General features: G+C 55.1%; 1 protein-coding gene across 4 annotated transcripts in view; it reads left to right on the forward strand.

Moving 5' to 3' along the window:
• SIGLEC15 (sialic acid binding Ig like lectin 15) overlaps nucleotides 1–14,312 on the forward strand; it is a 23,940-nt gene continuing 9,628 nt past the window's right edge. For 2 of the 4 annotated variants that reach the window (XM_086373352.1, XM_086373349.1), the window contains exons 1-5: nucleotides 3,445–3,686; nucleotides 9,602–9,661; nucleotides 10,091–10,474; nucleotides 11,760–12,140; nucleotides 13,251–13,281. In XM_086373352.1, the coding sequence (XP_086229478.1) occupies nucleotides 3,593–3,686; nucleotides 9,602–9,661; nucleotides 10,091–10,474; nucleotides 11,760–12,140; nucleotides 13,251–13,281 (950 nt within the window). In that variant the 5' untranslated portion in view covers nucleotides 3,445–3,592. Of the gene's footprint in view, nucleotides 207–3,444; nucleotides 3,687–9,601; nucleotides 9,662–10,090; nucleotides 10,475–11,759; nucleotides 12,141–13,250; nucleotides 13,286–14,312 lie in introns of those variants that run through there. The other 2 variants (XM_086373350.1, XM_086373353.1) reach the window with 2 other exon arrangements.

Genomic DNA, 14,312 nt, shown 5'->3' on the forward strand with positions numbered 1-14,312 from the left:
AGTTCCTCCAGGGCCTGCAGAGCCCTGCAGGGTGCAGACCCGGGCATACCTCCCACCCCCTTCCTTCCTTCCCCCTCACACCCACGCCAGGGAGGGGTCTCACCAGGGACCTGGCTGAGTGCGGGGCCAGCCTGGGGTCTCCGGACCTCACAGCATGGAAGGGTCCTTCCGACTCCTGGCCTGCTTGGTGTGCATCGTCCCAATGGGTGAGTTTCCCACTATTCTCTCCAGCGCATTTTCAGAAGAGATTAGGTGCTCACAAACTTGGAGGGACAGTCTTCTCCCTGCACTCAGGGCAGCTGGGTTGCCAGGGCCTCCAGGCCTGTGGGAAGGGAGAGCTGCACTTCGGGAGGCTGTGGTGACAGAAGCCATAATGCTAAGTCCAGGCTTTGCCTTGGGTTCTGGGGACTTGAGGCAGTGCCGGGCTCCTCTGGGCTTCAGTGTCCCCACCTGTAGAAAGGTCGCCTACCCCACCCTTTGCTGTGAGGAGCCAGGGGGCATAATGGGCCAGCTCTGGGGAGGACAGGCTCTAGGTGGTGTTGTCATCCAAGCGCTATGCATCTTAATGGGCTCCCCCTGGGAAAGCGGGGAAAGCACACAGCTGATTGAGGGTAAGGGTGGCACCTTCATGTGGGCAGTAGGCAAGTGATCGAGGGCACCCTTCTGCCCAGCAGGAACCCCAAGAAGGGAGGCTTGAGCAACAACATCACTTCACTTAAGGTCACTTAGCTCAAGGAGTTGGTGTCCCTGGAAACAGCGTGTCTCAAAAAGTGGTCATAGATCATCTGCATCAGAATCCCAGGGGAGGCAAACCTCTGTTAAAATGCACATTCTTTAGCTCTGCTCTGCAGAATCAGAAAATGTCAGGAGCAGGGCCAAGGAATCTGCATTTTCAACCATCTTCTTGGGTGATTCTGATGCAGGATTCAGTCGAGGGCCACTGGGATAAGTGACAAAGGCCATCCTCATGTCCCCACTGTCCAGGCCCCAGTCTTCTCCTCTACCCCACTCGGGCTGAGACATCCCTCTCATGACGATGTCCCTGGACTCAGCATCCAGGCCTCTCTGTGTACAGCCACTGGCCACTGATATCACGGTGCTCCAAGCTGTTAGTCAATCTTCCTAAGCTGGAGTCCTGTCTCCACGACTGGATCATAAACTCCCACTCCCAGGCTCCTCGGGCCTTTCTCTTCAGCTTTCAGCACTCAGCAGAGTCCTATTTTGGGCTGATTTGAATAGTAACAGCAAGTACCTCTTATTAAGGGCTGGGCACTTTAAGTATTGGGCTTCCCTGTGGCTTAGCTGTTAAAGAATCCACCTGCAATACCAGAGACCTGGGTTGGGAAGACCCCCTGGAGAAGGGAAAGGCTACCCACGCCAGTATTCTGGCCTGGAGAATTCCATGGACTGTATAGTCCGTGGGGTCACAAAGAGTCAGACACGACTGAGTGACTTTTAGTCATTCACTCGCTTTAAGTATTAATAGTTATTCAAGTAAGCATCATAATCCTATGAGAAAGGAAGTATTACATTCTCTCTTCACAGATGAGAAAATAGAAGCACAGAGGGGTTCAGTGAGTGGTGCAGGGTGAAGCTGGGATTTGCTCTTGGGGATGTGCGCCTCAATCTGGGACCACACCACCAGCTCCCACGCCACACTGCCCACGGTCCCACCCATAAAGCCCTGTGGTGGTGGCTGACAGGGGAGGGGCTTTCTTTGGCCAAGTTGACCCAATTCAGACATCTTTCTGGATGATTTAGGGTTGGATCCCACACAGAGGATGGGGCTGGAGGAGGTGACCCTCCCCAGGCCTGGGGGCAGATGGGAGAGTGGGTCAGAGAAGCACTGAAGCTTGGCTCTGCTATTTGCCAGCTGGATGGCTCTGGGCATGCTTAATCACTTCAGTTGTGTCTGACTCTTTGCGACCCTATGAACTGCAGTCTGCCAGGCTCCTCAGTCCATGGGATTCTCCAGGTAAGAACACTGGAGTGGGTTGCCATGCCCTCCACAAGGGGGTTTTCCGGACCAAGGGATGGAACCCGCGTCTCTGGCATCTACTGCAGGGGCAGGTGGGTTCTTTACCACTAGCGCCACCTGCAGGTTGTCTAACTTATCTGAGCCTCATTGAACTGGGGTGGGAGTTTATGATCCAGTCGGGCGCTGTGAAGGAGAATCCGGTCATGGGTGGAAAGCCCCCAGCACAGTCCTAGCACTCAGCAGCTTGTTGGTTAAGCGGCAGTGAAATGTTGCTCAAGTCAGATAGCTTCCAGGGCTGTTTTGTTTGGGATTTTTTTTTTCTCCTCCAAGAGTCAGCAGCAATGAATCAGACAAAAAAGACAAAAAAAAAAAAAAAAGAAAACTTAGAGGAAGCATGAGCAGTCACATGCTGAAGTACAAAACCCAAACCACACAAATGCTCCAGCTGTGTGTCACAATTCTTCAGGGAGGCTGGGCATCGGTGGGAGCCGTGGCAGCTAGCCCAGGGAGGGGACTCCTTCTTCTCGTGGCCAGCAGCTGCTTCCTGCTTGAAACCAGGAGGTCGTGAATTCTGGGGGAGCAGCATCTCGCTGCCTGAAACCCCTCTGAAGCCGTTCACCCAGGAGCCTCTCTGGAAGCTGGCGGGCCTGGAAGAGGCCAGAGCTCAAGCGGCCCGAGGGCAGGGAGACCCCAGGCCACAGTCCTGTCCTGTCTGTCACACCTCCGAGCGAGCACAGGACCCTGGGCTGGCCTTCGGCAAAAGTGAAGTGGGCGGAATTCATGCAGGAAACATCCCCCTCTCCCATTTTCTGGGCCTTCTCCCTCATTCTGGCGCCCCCTACCTGCACCTGGTGCCCTGGGGCAGCCCCTCATCCCCTGGGGGCCCACACCACACACTCTCTTTTGTCTTTCCTTTCTGTCTCCCCACAGATCTGCTTTTAGAAAGCGGGCGATGTCAGGGGACATGAGAGGTGGTGGGAAGAGCGGTGGTCTGGGAGCTCCGGCCACTTGGTGACCTCGGACAAGACCTCCGTTGGTCCCCAAATCTCTGATGACCGGTGCAGTGACCACAGTGGTTGTCAACCTGAAGGACCATCGTGCTGGGCCTTTGATGGCAGCTCATTTCCTCTTCACCACAACCCCGCAAAGTGAAGACCCTTGTCCCTGTTTTCAGGGATGCTCAAGGAGCTCAGGGGACTTCTGGGTGTCAGAGCCTGGATGAGACCTGGAGTCTCCCGAAGGCCAGGCTTGCCCTCGACACTGCCTACACCTGTGTGCAGTGGGTGGTGAGCCTGAGGCAAAGCTTGGGACTCGGAGGAACTTACTTTGCTAGCTCTAAACTCCTGCAGAAAAACAAACTGGAAAGGCAAGACGATTTGCACAGTCACCCAAGGTCATGGGGGTTTATTTGGGACGTGGGGAAAGGTCAGGGACTGCTGTCATGGGCCCAGGAAGAAATGAAGATTGGATGAGCCAGGACACTTCCTCTGTCCCTGGTGGCTACTGTGGCCAGCAACTGGGACCGAGAAGTCCTGCCCCCGGAGGAGGAGGGGTGTAGGAGTGGGAGCACGGCGGGGACGGCTGAATCAGAACTCCCAAGAGCAACGCCGTGTGATGGACACTGGCCCCGGGGCAGGCTCCACTCAGGGCTCTGCATCTCCATCGGCTCAGCGAGAGGATCCAGATCCACAACCACGCAGCCAGAGAGGCAAGGTTAAAGGGGAAACGGGACAACCGAGGGCAGAGGGGAACAGTCAGGCCTTTCAACAGCTCACTTGTCCCTTTGCCTCCCCTGTCCCTGGAACCTGCAGGGTCTGCTTCTCAGTGGAGGATGGACTCCTGTTTCTGTTCCCTCCTCCCCTCTCTGGTCTCCACTCTTTTCTCACTTTTTCTTGGCTGATAACCTGTCTGGACTGCTACATGCAGGCCCAGAAGGCAGAGTTATTGAGAACAAACTGCAGGGCAGGAAGGAATCGGAAAAGTGAGAATGGGGTGTTCAGGTTCTGCAGATGTCTCTATTGCCGAGTCCCTGTCCCACCCCGGCACCCCTGGCACAGGGCTTTGGAAGCTGATACTCAGCGCTGCAGCCCCCAACCTCTCTCAGTGAGCATCATCACCGTGGGGAGATGGGAACAACTCAGAAAGCTTAGTAAGTGGCTGTGCAGGACTATCAAACATGGGCGCCTCTTTCTGAGTAGCTGAATTTGCTGGATAACTAATAGCTTGTTTTAAAATACCTAAAGTCTCTCGATTAATTTTCAATTGCCATATTTCTAAAATGCTTCCTAGACATCTTCATCATTTTTATCAAGATATCATTTTCCGACATAGACTTTTAGATTTAAAAGTCTCCTTAGTAAACATCTAAAGACGTCATTTCACAGATGAGCCCACTGAAGCCAGAGCTACGAGGATTCACCTAAAGTCACAAAGTTACAGCCAGTCTAGCCAGGGCTATAGCCCCAGACAGAGCCTGAGACCCCATCTGAGAGGCACACCTCTCACGGCAATAACCCTTCCAAGGTGACTCAGGTCATGGCCGTGAGCATCTGTTCCACCAGCCTGCTGTGGGGAGTGATGCCTCAAGGCCCTCTGCACTTACTCATCCTCTGAAGGGTCCCATTTGTGCTGCACTTGGATCATTTCCGTCCTGAGTCATCACATTATTTTTTCCGAACCCTCCTCCCTAACAGAAAGCTGATTATCATCCCTAGCTGCTTTCAGTGGACCTACAAACACAAGTCACTTTCTAGCTTTTCAATCTGTTATTTCCTTAGGCTGGGAAGCTAATTAAACAAACTTGTTAGAATTGTAAGTAAACGAAAAACAAACAGTGGCTGAGCCAGTCTAAACACACTGAGGAGGCAACTGATTGGTTTGGTAACTGTATCCCCAACACCCGCAGAGGGTTAATCACCTGACGGACCCTCAATAAGCATCTATTGTGTGAAAAAATACATGAATCTCAGGTTAGCTAAGGGCAAGGCCTGTGCTATTGCATGCCTAAGGTGTCGAGTTGAGCCACAGATAGAGCAGTGTCTGGAGCCAAAACAATCCCCCCACTGAGCTGCTTGAGTTTTCTGCCCAGTCCTCCTTCCCACCACTGGCAAGCACCGCCCCCTGCTCCCTCCTGGTCCCAGTCTGTTTGCAGAGCTAGTGAAGGAGGGAACTAACATCGCTGAGCGTTCTCTGAGTGACAGCACTATCCAGGTGGCCTTCATGGGTGACTTCATTCCATCCTCAATCTTATGAGGAAAGTACCATGTTCCCCATTTTGCATCAGAGGAGCCTGAGACTTGGGACATTAAGCAACAGATACCGCCCAAAGATCTCCCTGTAAGTGGATCGGCCCAGAATAGTGCCAGGGACAGACTGGGTCCTCCAGACAAGTGAGAATGTCATCCGCCTTCAGCTATACCAAAGCGGGAGTGCTCTTCACCGCAGCCCGTGGCCCACCATTGAGGGGAGGCATTTCGGGCAATAGGAAGAATTCAGGCCTCCTGTTGACACTCGGAGGTTGACAGAGTTGAGGCAGAGAGAGTAGAGACCCTCCCTATAAAAGAGGCTGTGGTTCCAGCTCAGGGGCCATTCCTGCCGTGTCCTAAGAGATATGCAGAAGCTTCGAGAAGGAATGGTAAATGTCACGGGAACTGGGGAGCTTGGATTCCTGCCAAAGCAAATGCATTTGCTCCCTGGGTAATTCCTGTCAGGACTTCCCTCACCTCGAGTCCCCTGGGTGGACTCATCCAACAGTGAGTCCCCGTGCCGCTTCTTGGAAGCCCACACAGCAGGTTAACTGTCACACCTGGTGAACGGGCCTCTGTGTGCCCTCTCTCCTCCTAGAGCAGAACTCACTCTGAGAGGGAAGGGCCCTGGCCAATCACATGCCAGGATGCTCCCAACCCAGGCTGCCATCCTCAGGCAGACAGAGTCCAGGGACACGACCCACCTGTAGTCAAAATTCAGCCTCTGTACACCGGTGTTGGATTAAGTCTTGGGGACAGAGTTTGGGGTGAAGTAGAAAGAAATAGCTTTATTACTTTGCCAGGCAAAGGGCTAATGCCCTCAACACTGCCTTTTGGACACTGGGAAGAACGTGGGCCTCCTGGTGACCTAAAATGTGTGTCCTGCCCAGGAAGGGTAGTGAGTGATTATATAATATTCAAGGAGAAGGGTGTGATGGGCTCACGGACATTCTTCTGATTGGTTGCTGGTGACGTAATTGGGAGTCAGCGTCATTTTCTGGTTTCAATTAGTCTGGGGTCTATGCGCTTGTGGGCTGCATACAGTTAACTTCTACCTGGTGGGAGTTTCAGTATCTGCAAAACAGCTAAAGGACATGCACAGAATATCATCTATAGTCCTTGTACAGGTATGTTAAATCGCTCTGCTGCTGCTGCTGCTGCTAAGTTGCTTCAGTTGTGTCCAACTCTGCGACACCATAGACGGCACCCCACCAGGCTCCCCCGTCCCTGGGATTCTCCAGGCAAGAACACTGGAGTGGGTTGCCATTTCCTTCTCCAATGCATGAAAGAGAAAAGTGAAGGTGAAGTCGCTCAGTCGTGTCCAACTCTTTGCAACCCCACGGACTGTAGCCTGCCAGGCTCCTCGGTCCATGGGATTCTCCAGGCAAGAATACTGGAGTGGGTTGCCATGCCCTCCTCCAGGAGATCTTCCAGACTCAGAGATCAAATCCGCGTTTCTTCTGTCTCCTGCATTGGCAGGCAAGTTCTTTACCGCTAGCGCCACCTAGGAAGTCCCATAGTCCTTGAGGAAGAACTAAAGGTCCTTACTTTGTTTATTGGCTAAAGTATTATTGTTTTGTCTTGCTTGATTGTTTTCCTTTCTTTTTGCATTTTCCCGTCTCTGATGAAGTTTATTCTTTGTCTAAGGTTTTTCTACAGACAAGGCAGGTGGAAGACATGGGTGGGTGTCTGTCCTGCGGAGGCCTCATAGGGTCCTGCTCAGTAACACTTGGAGGGGAAGACTTGACTCTGCCTGGTTGGTCAAGTGACCTGGCCGAGTCTCTCGGCTTTCTGAGCCTCAGATCTCCTTCTCCAAAGGGGAGCCAATAACAGTACTCCATTCATGGATTGCTGCACTTATGAAATAAGGTTCGCAATATCTCCCCCCAAGCCCCCAGAGCACATGTACTCTGGCCCCCTTATCCTGTCACATCTGCATCCTCTGTGCTGATGTCCATACTCCATTTCGCCCTTTGCCTAGAATGCCTGCAGCCTACCTCAAACCCCATTCCTTTCCCAAGGCTCTTCCAAAGTGGCAGCTCTCTCGTGGGGCCTCCAATCAACCCCCACCATCCACCCTTTCTGCCAACCTTGGCTCCCTCCCTTCTGCTCTCTCACAGCGATTCAAGTCAACATCAGCTACTATGTGGCAGGTGCATGTTGGGCTACAGCCGCACAAATACGACCCCCACCCATGGTCCCTGCCCTCCAGGAGCCCCTTGGTGCCTGGACAAAAGATGCAGTTGAGTTCTGGGGCATGGAGAAAGGGGCACCAGACCCAGGCTTGGGGCTCAAGGAAAGTCTCCCACTGTAGGATGACTCAGCAAGGTCTGGGGACAAGTAGGAGGGAGCTGGTGAGTGAAAGGGCCCCGCCCCACGTTCAGACAAGAGAGATCACTGTTTGTGTTCCTCCTGGCAGGCTTTAGTGTAACTATGAGTTCACGGACCTGCCACCCTTTCCGAGCTGTGAGCTCCAATAGGCTGATAAATTATTCTCTTGTTCTTTGTAGCCCCAGCTCTGGTCCCAGTGCCTGGCTTTGAGAGGGGATGTGTCCAGAGCAACATCAAACAATCCCTGGGAAATCAATGCCTGGCTCCATGATGCCTGTGAGAGGCGGGAGGTCAGAGGAGGCTGAGGTCACAGAGGGTGGGAGCACAGCAAAACTGAGGCAGGGGCTGAGCCTCGAGATGGGGACATGCTTTCTGCAGCTGGAAGTACTGAATGAAAAAGCAAACCTTCAGAAAGTTTTCTCAAATTTGAAACTAGGCCCTCTGATTATTAACTGGGCATACAAGCTCTTACTAGGAATAGATGAGGAACCTGGCTGGGGTTCAAAAGCGTATTTCCACTTGTCCAGAAGAAAGGAGATTCGGCTTAGAAACAGACTGTGTGGGAAAAAAAAATGTGGTTTTATTTCACTGCAAGCTTGGCGCGATCCCAAAGTGAGGTTTTATGTGAGACACAGCTCACACAACCCAATTGTACCCCACTCTGCCTGGCCCAGCACATGTGGAGGCCTCGGGGTGAGGACACTACACTGCAGGGAGAGTACCAAGTGGCCAGTGAGGATGGAGAGAGGCAGGTGAAGGGCTGGGACATCGGCCAGAGAGGACAAGGCTTATGGGTCCAGGAGAGCCATGATGGGATCTGGGGAGGGCCATCACAGGGAGGGGATGAGAAGGCTCCAGACAGAGACAGTGAGGAGCAGGAGACATTGGTTCTGGGAATGTTGCTCTCCTTGGATAAGGCCCGAGTTTCTATGCCCTTAATACACTAGAGTGCAGCAGAGGAACCAGGCAGTCCTGAGCCTGAATGGCCAGGAGTGCCCTGTCCTGTAGATTATTCATAGATGGGATGAGTTCCCTGGAGGATGGTCTGCCAGCTGTGAGCTGAGGGGATTCCTGTCCAAGATACAAGTTGGGCTACTGCCAAGAGCAAAGAGCACTGGACTTGGAATCATGTGATGTGATGTGTGTGAAAGAACTTGGCAAATTGCAAAGCCCTTTGGAAATACAGGGGCTACTATATTATTCCCTGTAGAGATCCCTGCACCCAGGCACCAGCAGCCTCCCCCTCCTTGAGGAGGCACCCCTTGGTCTGATCCTTCCAGCACTGACACCCATCGGCCCACCCGGTTCACCCCTCTCCCAAAGAAGCACACATCTGCGACAACAGAGGCAGTGAGCGACCTCCAGCCCTCCCTAAGCTGCAGCAGAGTGCGGCTTGCAGACCTTAGCTCAACCACACTTCGGAGGCCCACGACATGGGAGGTGAGGAAACCTGAGCCCAAAAGCACTTGTGCAAAGCGAGGAGGCAGCATGAAGGTCTGCACCTCTTGGTTTCTCAGCTCCCTGTCTGGACGCTGGCCTATTGGAAAGCCCACTTGGGTGAAACTGCAGTACAGAGGAACCTCAATCACCAACTCAATGCATCAGCTTCAAAACATACCACCCCCTCCCAAGGCCTCCGTTGACTCTCTGTAAATGAGAATGTTGCTCTCCTTGGATAAGGCCCGAGTTTCTATGCCCTTAGTGGTGGCTCAGACAATAAAGCGTCTTTCTGCAATGCAGGAGACCCAGGTTCGATCCCTGGGTTGGGAAGATCCCCTGGAGAAGGAAATGGCAGCCCACTCCAGTATTCTTGCCTGGAAAATCCCATGGCTGAGGGAGCCTGGTAGGCTTACTGTCCATGGGGTTGCAAAGAGTCAGACACGACTGAGTGACTTCACTTCACTTTAGTGCATTAAGGTGCTGCAGAGGAGTCAGGCAGTCGGGAGTCTGAACATCAGCTTTGCCTCATCCTAGTAGGCAACTACTTAATCTCTCTGTGCCCTGGTTTATTAACATGTAACCTGGGGCTAACTCTTCTTACCTCTAGGATCACTTGTGAGGACTAAAAGAGATACCACTGGGAACTTGCTCAACACAGAGATGAACAGTAAGTGCCTTTACTATTATCATCATCAGGTGGGGGGGTTGGGGGTGGGGAAGTATTATGGACACAGTGTAACCACAGGATCCCCGAGGTTTCCTGAAGCAGGGCAGGTTTGATGGAGAAGAGGTTGGGAACACTGGGCCCGTCGGTGAGGTGGGACCGCCCTGAGTGAAGCAAACAGTCCCAGGGAAGCGGGGATGGAGAGAGGGAAGCGGGAGGGGCAGGGGAGGATCCAGGCACCTAGAAAGTCACGGGGGTCAAGGTCCTGGGAGATGCCCCTGGAGTCCTGGGATGGGTTTCCAGACTCCCCCTCCTCCGCAACTCGCGAGGGGAGGAGGGCGCTTCCTGTGCCCCGGCGGGTTCTAGGCCCCTCGGGATGAGGGTAGGGTAGACGCAGGCGCCCGCGCTGCCCGCCCGCCCCCCTGCCCGCAGGTGCGCCCGCGCAGCGCTGGTCCATGCAGGTGCCGGCCGAGGTGAGCGCGACGGCGGGCGAGGCCGCGGTGCTGCCCTGCACCTTCACGCACCCGCACCGCCACTACGACGGGCCGCTCACGGCCATCTGGCGCGCGGGCGAGCCGTTCGCCGGCCCGCAGGTGTTCCGCTGCGCCGCGGCGCGCGGCAGCGAGCTGTGCCAGACGGCGCTCAGCCTGCACGGCCGCTTCCGGCTGCTCGGCAACCCGCGCCGCAACGACCTGTCGCTGCGCATCGAGCGCCTGGCGCTGGCCGACGACGGCCGCTACTTCTGCCGCGTCGAGTTCGCGGGCGACGTCCACGACCGCTACGAAAGCCGCCAGGGCGTCCGGCTCCGCGTGACGGGTGAGCGCGCTGCCCGACTTCGCTCGCCGCGTGCCGCGGGGCTCTCGGTGCGGGGTCTGGGCTGGGATCCGAGGGGTTACAACGGGCACACCCTTCCTCTAGAGCAGGGTGCTCCCACACCTGGAAGGGCCACAAGCCCCCAGGTAACTGGTTCAAAGGCCGCGGAATCCTGGCCCCGGGACGGGCTGGGTGGAGCCTGGGATGGGTGCTGCAATGAAGCTCATAGAGAGTGAGTGTGCCCCAACAGCCCTGAGACTAGCGGGGAGAAAAACGAGGAACAAGGACTGCAGCGGGCCGTGTGCACTGAAGGGGGCACAGGGAGCCCACCACGTGCCCAGCACTTCGCTAGACCCTGAGGTTTAAGGATGGGGGGCCAGGATCCTAGTAGGGTGATTCTCAAGCCTGGTTAGCTCTGGAATGACTTAAGGAGCTTTTTTTTTTTTTTTTTTTTAATCCGAGACCCCCGCTGTGGGGGACCCAGGCGTTCTGGGTTTAGTTTGGCTCTGCCAGGAACCACTCATGTGCCCGTGGGCTGGCTGGGCAGCCTCTCTGACCGCACTTCAGTTTCCTCGGACTTGTCTGCCTCAGTCTCACGGATTCGGTGAATCCGTCTCCACTCGAGATGTCAGTGAGGCTGTCTGGGGAGTGCCCTTGAAATCTCTCCAGCAGACCGCCCCTCTCCGCCCCACGCCGCCCTGATCCTGCGGCTGCCTGCGTGCATGCCATCGCTTCAGTCGCCTCCCACTCTTTGCGACCCCGACCCACCAGGCTCCTCTGTCCATGGGATTCTCTAGGGAAGAATGCTGAGTGGGTTGCCATTCCATTCTCCAGGGGATCTACCGGACCCAGGGATCGAACCCTCTTCTCTTTTGTCTCCTGCATTCACAAGTGGCTTCTTTGCCACTAGTGCCACCTGGGGAAGCCCCAATCATGCGCTATCACTTAGTAAAGACGTTTAGAAAGCACTTGCCCAGGCACCCCACATGAATTAACTTGTCAGATCTTCCCCAGAACCTCATAAAATAAGTGATCCCCATTTTACACGTGAAGAAACTAAGGCCCAGAGCGATGGAATAACTTGCCAAAGGCCACACCTGTTGTGGGAACCCAGACGCCCTGGCGCCCCGAGCGCCTCTTCCTTCCGCTCATATCCTATCCTCGCTCCCTCCTCCAACCATCTCCACGAAGGGGACAAGGAGGGCTGCCCCTTGCCCTTTCCTTTGCCCGCCGCTGCTCTGACCGCGCTTTGCTTTCTCCCGGGTCCTCCTTCGGCCGCCGCCCGCAGCCGCCCCGCGGATCGTCAACATCTCTGTGCTGCCAGGCCCAGGGCACGCCTTCCACGCACTCTGCACAGCTGAAGGGGAGCCACCGCCCGCCCTAGCCTGGTCCGGCCCGGCCCTGGGCAACGGCTCGGCCGCCACGCGGAGCCCAGGTCATGATCACGGCCACCAGGTGACCGCCGAGCTGCCCGCGCTGGCCCACGACGGCCGCTACACGTGTACGGCCTCCAACAGCCTGGGCCGCGCCGAAGCCAGCGTCTACTTGTTTCGTTTCCATGGCGCCTCCATGGCCTCGGCGACCGCCCTCCTGCTCGGCGCGCTCGGCCTCAAGGCGCTGCTGCTGCTCGGCGTTCTGGGCGTTTGGGCCACTGCCCAGCATCGCCTAGGTGGGTGCGACCCTAGGCCAGGATGGGTGCTCAGGGCAAGTGGGGCTCTCCTCCAGGCTGACCACCTGGCCTGACACAACTGGAATTTCATTAATGCACCTGTGGTCTCCTTCTCCTCCCTGGTCAAGCCCAGGAGGTACCAGCCAGAGTGAGCCAATTTTACCATCAGGAAGCTGAGGCCGGAGAGGTTAGGGAACTTGCCTCCAGCCTAGAGTCACAGAGATACAGACTCACCCTATTGCCAAGTGCCCCATCATCCGTCAGGGCCCTGACCACACACAGGCTTTCCCAAATAGCACCATTTCATTCATTAGGTTGCAGCAGCATCCCAAGCACCACCTACATGCTGCATAGGTGCTAGAAATACACAGAAATGAATATAACATGGTGCCCTGCCCTTGAATGGGATGCTGAGAAGTAAGCAGATAAATGCAGTCTGCAGACAGAAGTGCAGTCAACCCAGGTACTGCAGAGGCCCAGAGGCCTCTCTCTGATGGGGCATTGGGACAGGAGCCAGGCGGCAAGGCTGTGCACAGTAAAGGGAGGCTAAACCGAAAGCTGTAAGCAGCTGGGAGCTGGGAGAACAAGGAGCTAGCAGTGTTCCTAGCAGAGGGAACAGCATCTATCCAAGCGTGGAAGCTTGAACTAGCAAGCTATCTTCAGAGAGCTGTAGTCACCCCTCCCTACTCTCACTAAGCTGGATGGGAGATTTGTTCTGTGCCCCAGAGAAGGGGCTTCCTGAGCCTCTCAGCTCACCTAAGTGAGTAGCACCAGCCTCAGACTCTCCTGGGATGAAATCCAAAATTTGCCACAGTTGCCTTGGCTGCCATCTTTGCTGGGGCCATGCTGGCTTTCTCGCAGGGTCTTCAAACCCACCAAGAATTCTGTGCTTCAGGGGCCTCAGAAAAGCAGGTCTCCCTGCTAGGTGTGCTCCTCACCCCCCGTCTTCCTAGGTAACTGTCATCTTTCAGGTCACTCCTTCACATTCTGCTGGCTAGCTCGTCTCCCTCCAGACCAGTCTCTCACGGTGGGGTGGGATGGGCAGCAGGGCTTGGAGCCCAGAGGCCACCACGCAGATTCATGCCTCCTTTCTCTCTGTTCCTCACACAGAGCACCCAGTCACCCCGGACGCTCCGCCAAGGTAAGCGAGCTAGCCCACTCCCACCTTGCCCCTCTCTGGTTCCCACTGGCAAAGAGGTACGGGCTTCTCAGGCACAGCGGCACAAGAAGAAACAACGGACAACAGGCTGGGGTGGGGGTTCTAGCCCTTCTCAGTGTCAAGGCTCTCCCTGCTGCCCCCTGAAGCTCCCGCTCCTTCAGTCCGCTAAGGCTGACCAGCGAGACCAGGCCACGCTGACCTGCTTCCACACTCCCGTCCCACCACGTTCCCAGCGCTAACTTTGGGCCTTGCACTGGCCTGTCTCCCAGGCCAGCTGCTTGGTGTCCATGCTGTTGAAGGTCATTTTTCTGTGTCTGCCTTATCTCTGCTCCTAGAGGTATCCCTGAAGACCGTATTTTTCCTCTCGTAGTGCCCAGTGTTCTAGAACAGATCCACTCAAAAGCCACCATAGGGCAATCATTGTCTCAGACACCCTGCTGAATGAAGGCTTTGCAAGCAAAATGTCAGTAGAGGTACTGAGGGCTTAGTTGAGGGCCCACAGACCTAAAAGGTAGGAAGTGTGGACCTTACCCCTTCTTGGTGTCTGTCCAAGTGAAGGCCCATATTGAAGAACAAACGCTTCCTGGGAGGCAGGAAGCCAGTGACAGCCGTCTAGGACCCCTTAAACAAGCCTAGGCACTCCTATAGCTCCGCTCCACCCGGGCCTGGGGGCTGGGAGAGCCGCACCGCCAGCCCAGAACCCTCTCTGCAGATGTCCACTCAGCAGTCCTCCACATTCTAGAATTCCTGTGCAAAGTCCCTTTTCTTTACTAACTTACTATTGCACCAGGGCACCTAAATCAGAAAGCTGACCACTGCCCAAAACATCAGTTGATCCCTATCACGTACTGGGCACTGTTTTGGATGCTAAAGGTAAAGCAAAAATCCTCCATCTCAGAGAACTCACACTTGAATGTGGAGAATTTTAATACCTAAACAAGAGATCTTAGATTATACAATAAGAGCTGTGGGGGAAAAAAAATGGACAAGGCGATAGAGCAAAGCCCCAGGAG

The sequence above is a fragment of the Bos grunniens genome, chromosome 24, assembly GCF_055505025.1.
Source record: "Bos grunniens cultivar Pamir isolate PY7600 chromosome 24, Bosgru_T2T1.0, whole genome shotgun sequence".
NCBI classification, from domain to species: Eukaryota; Metazoa; Chordata; class Mammalia; order Artiodactyla; family Bovidae; genus Bos; species Bos grunniens.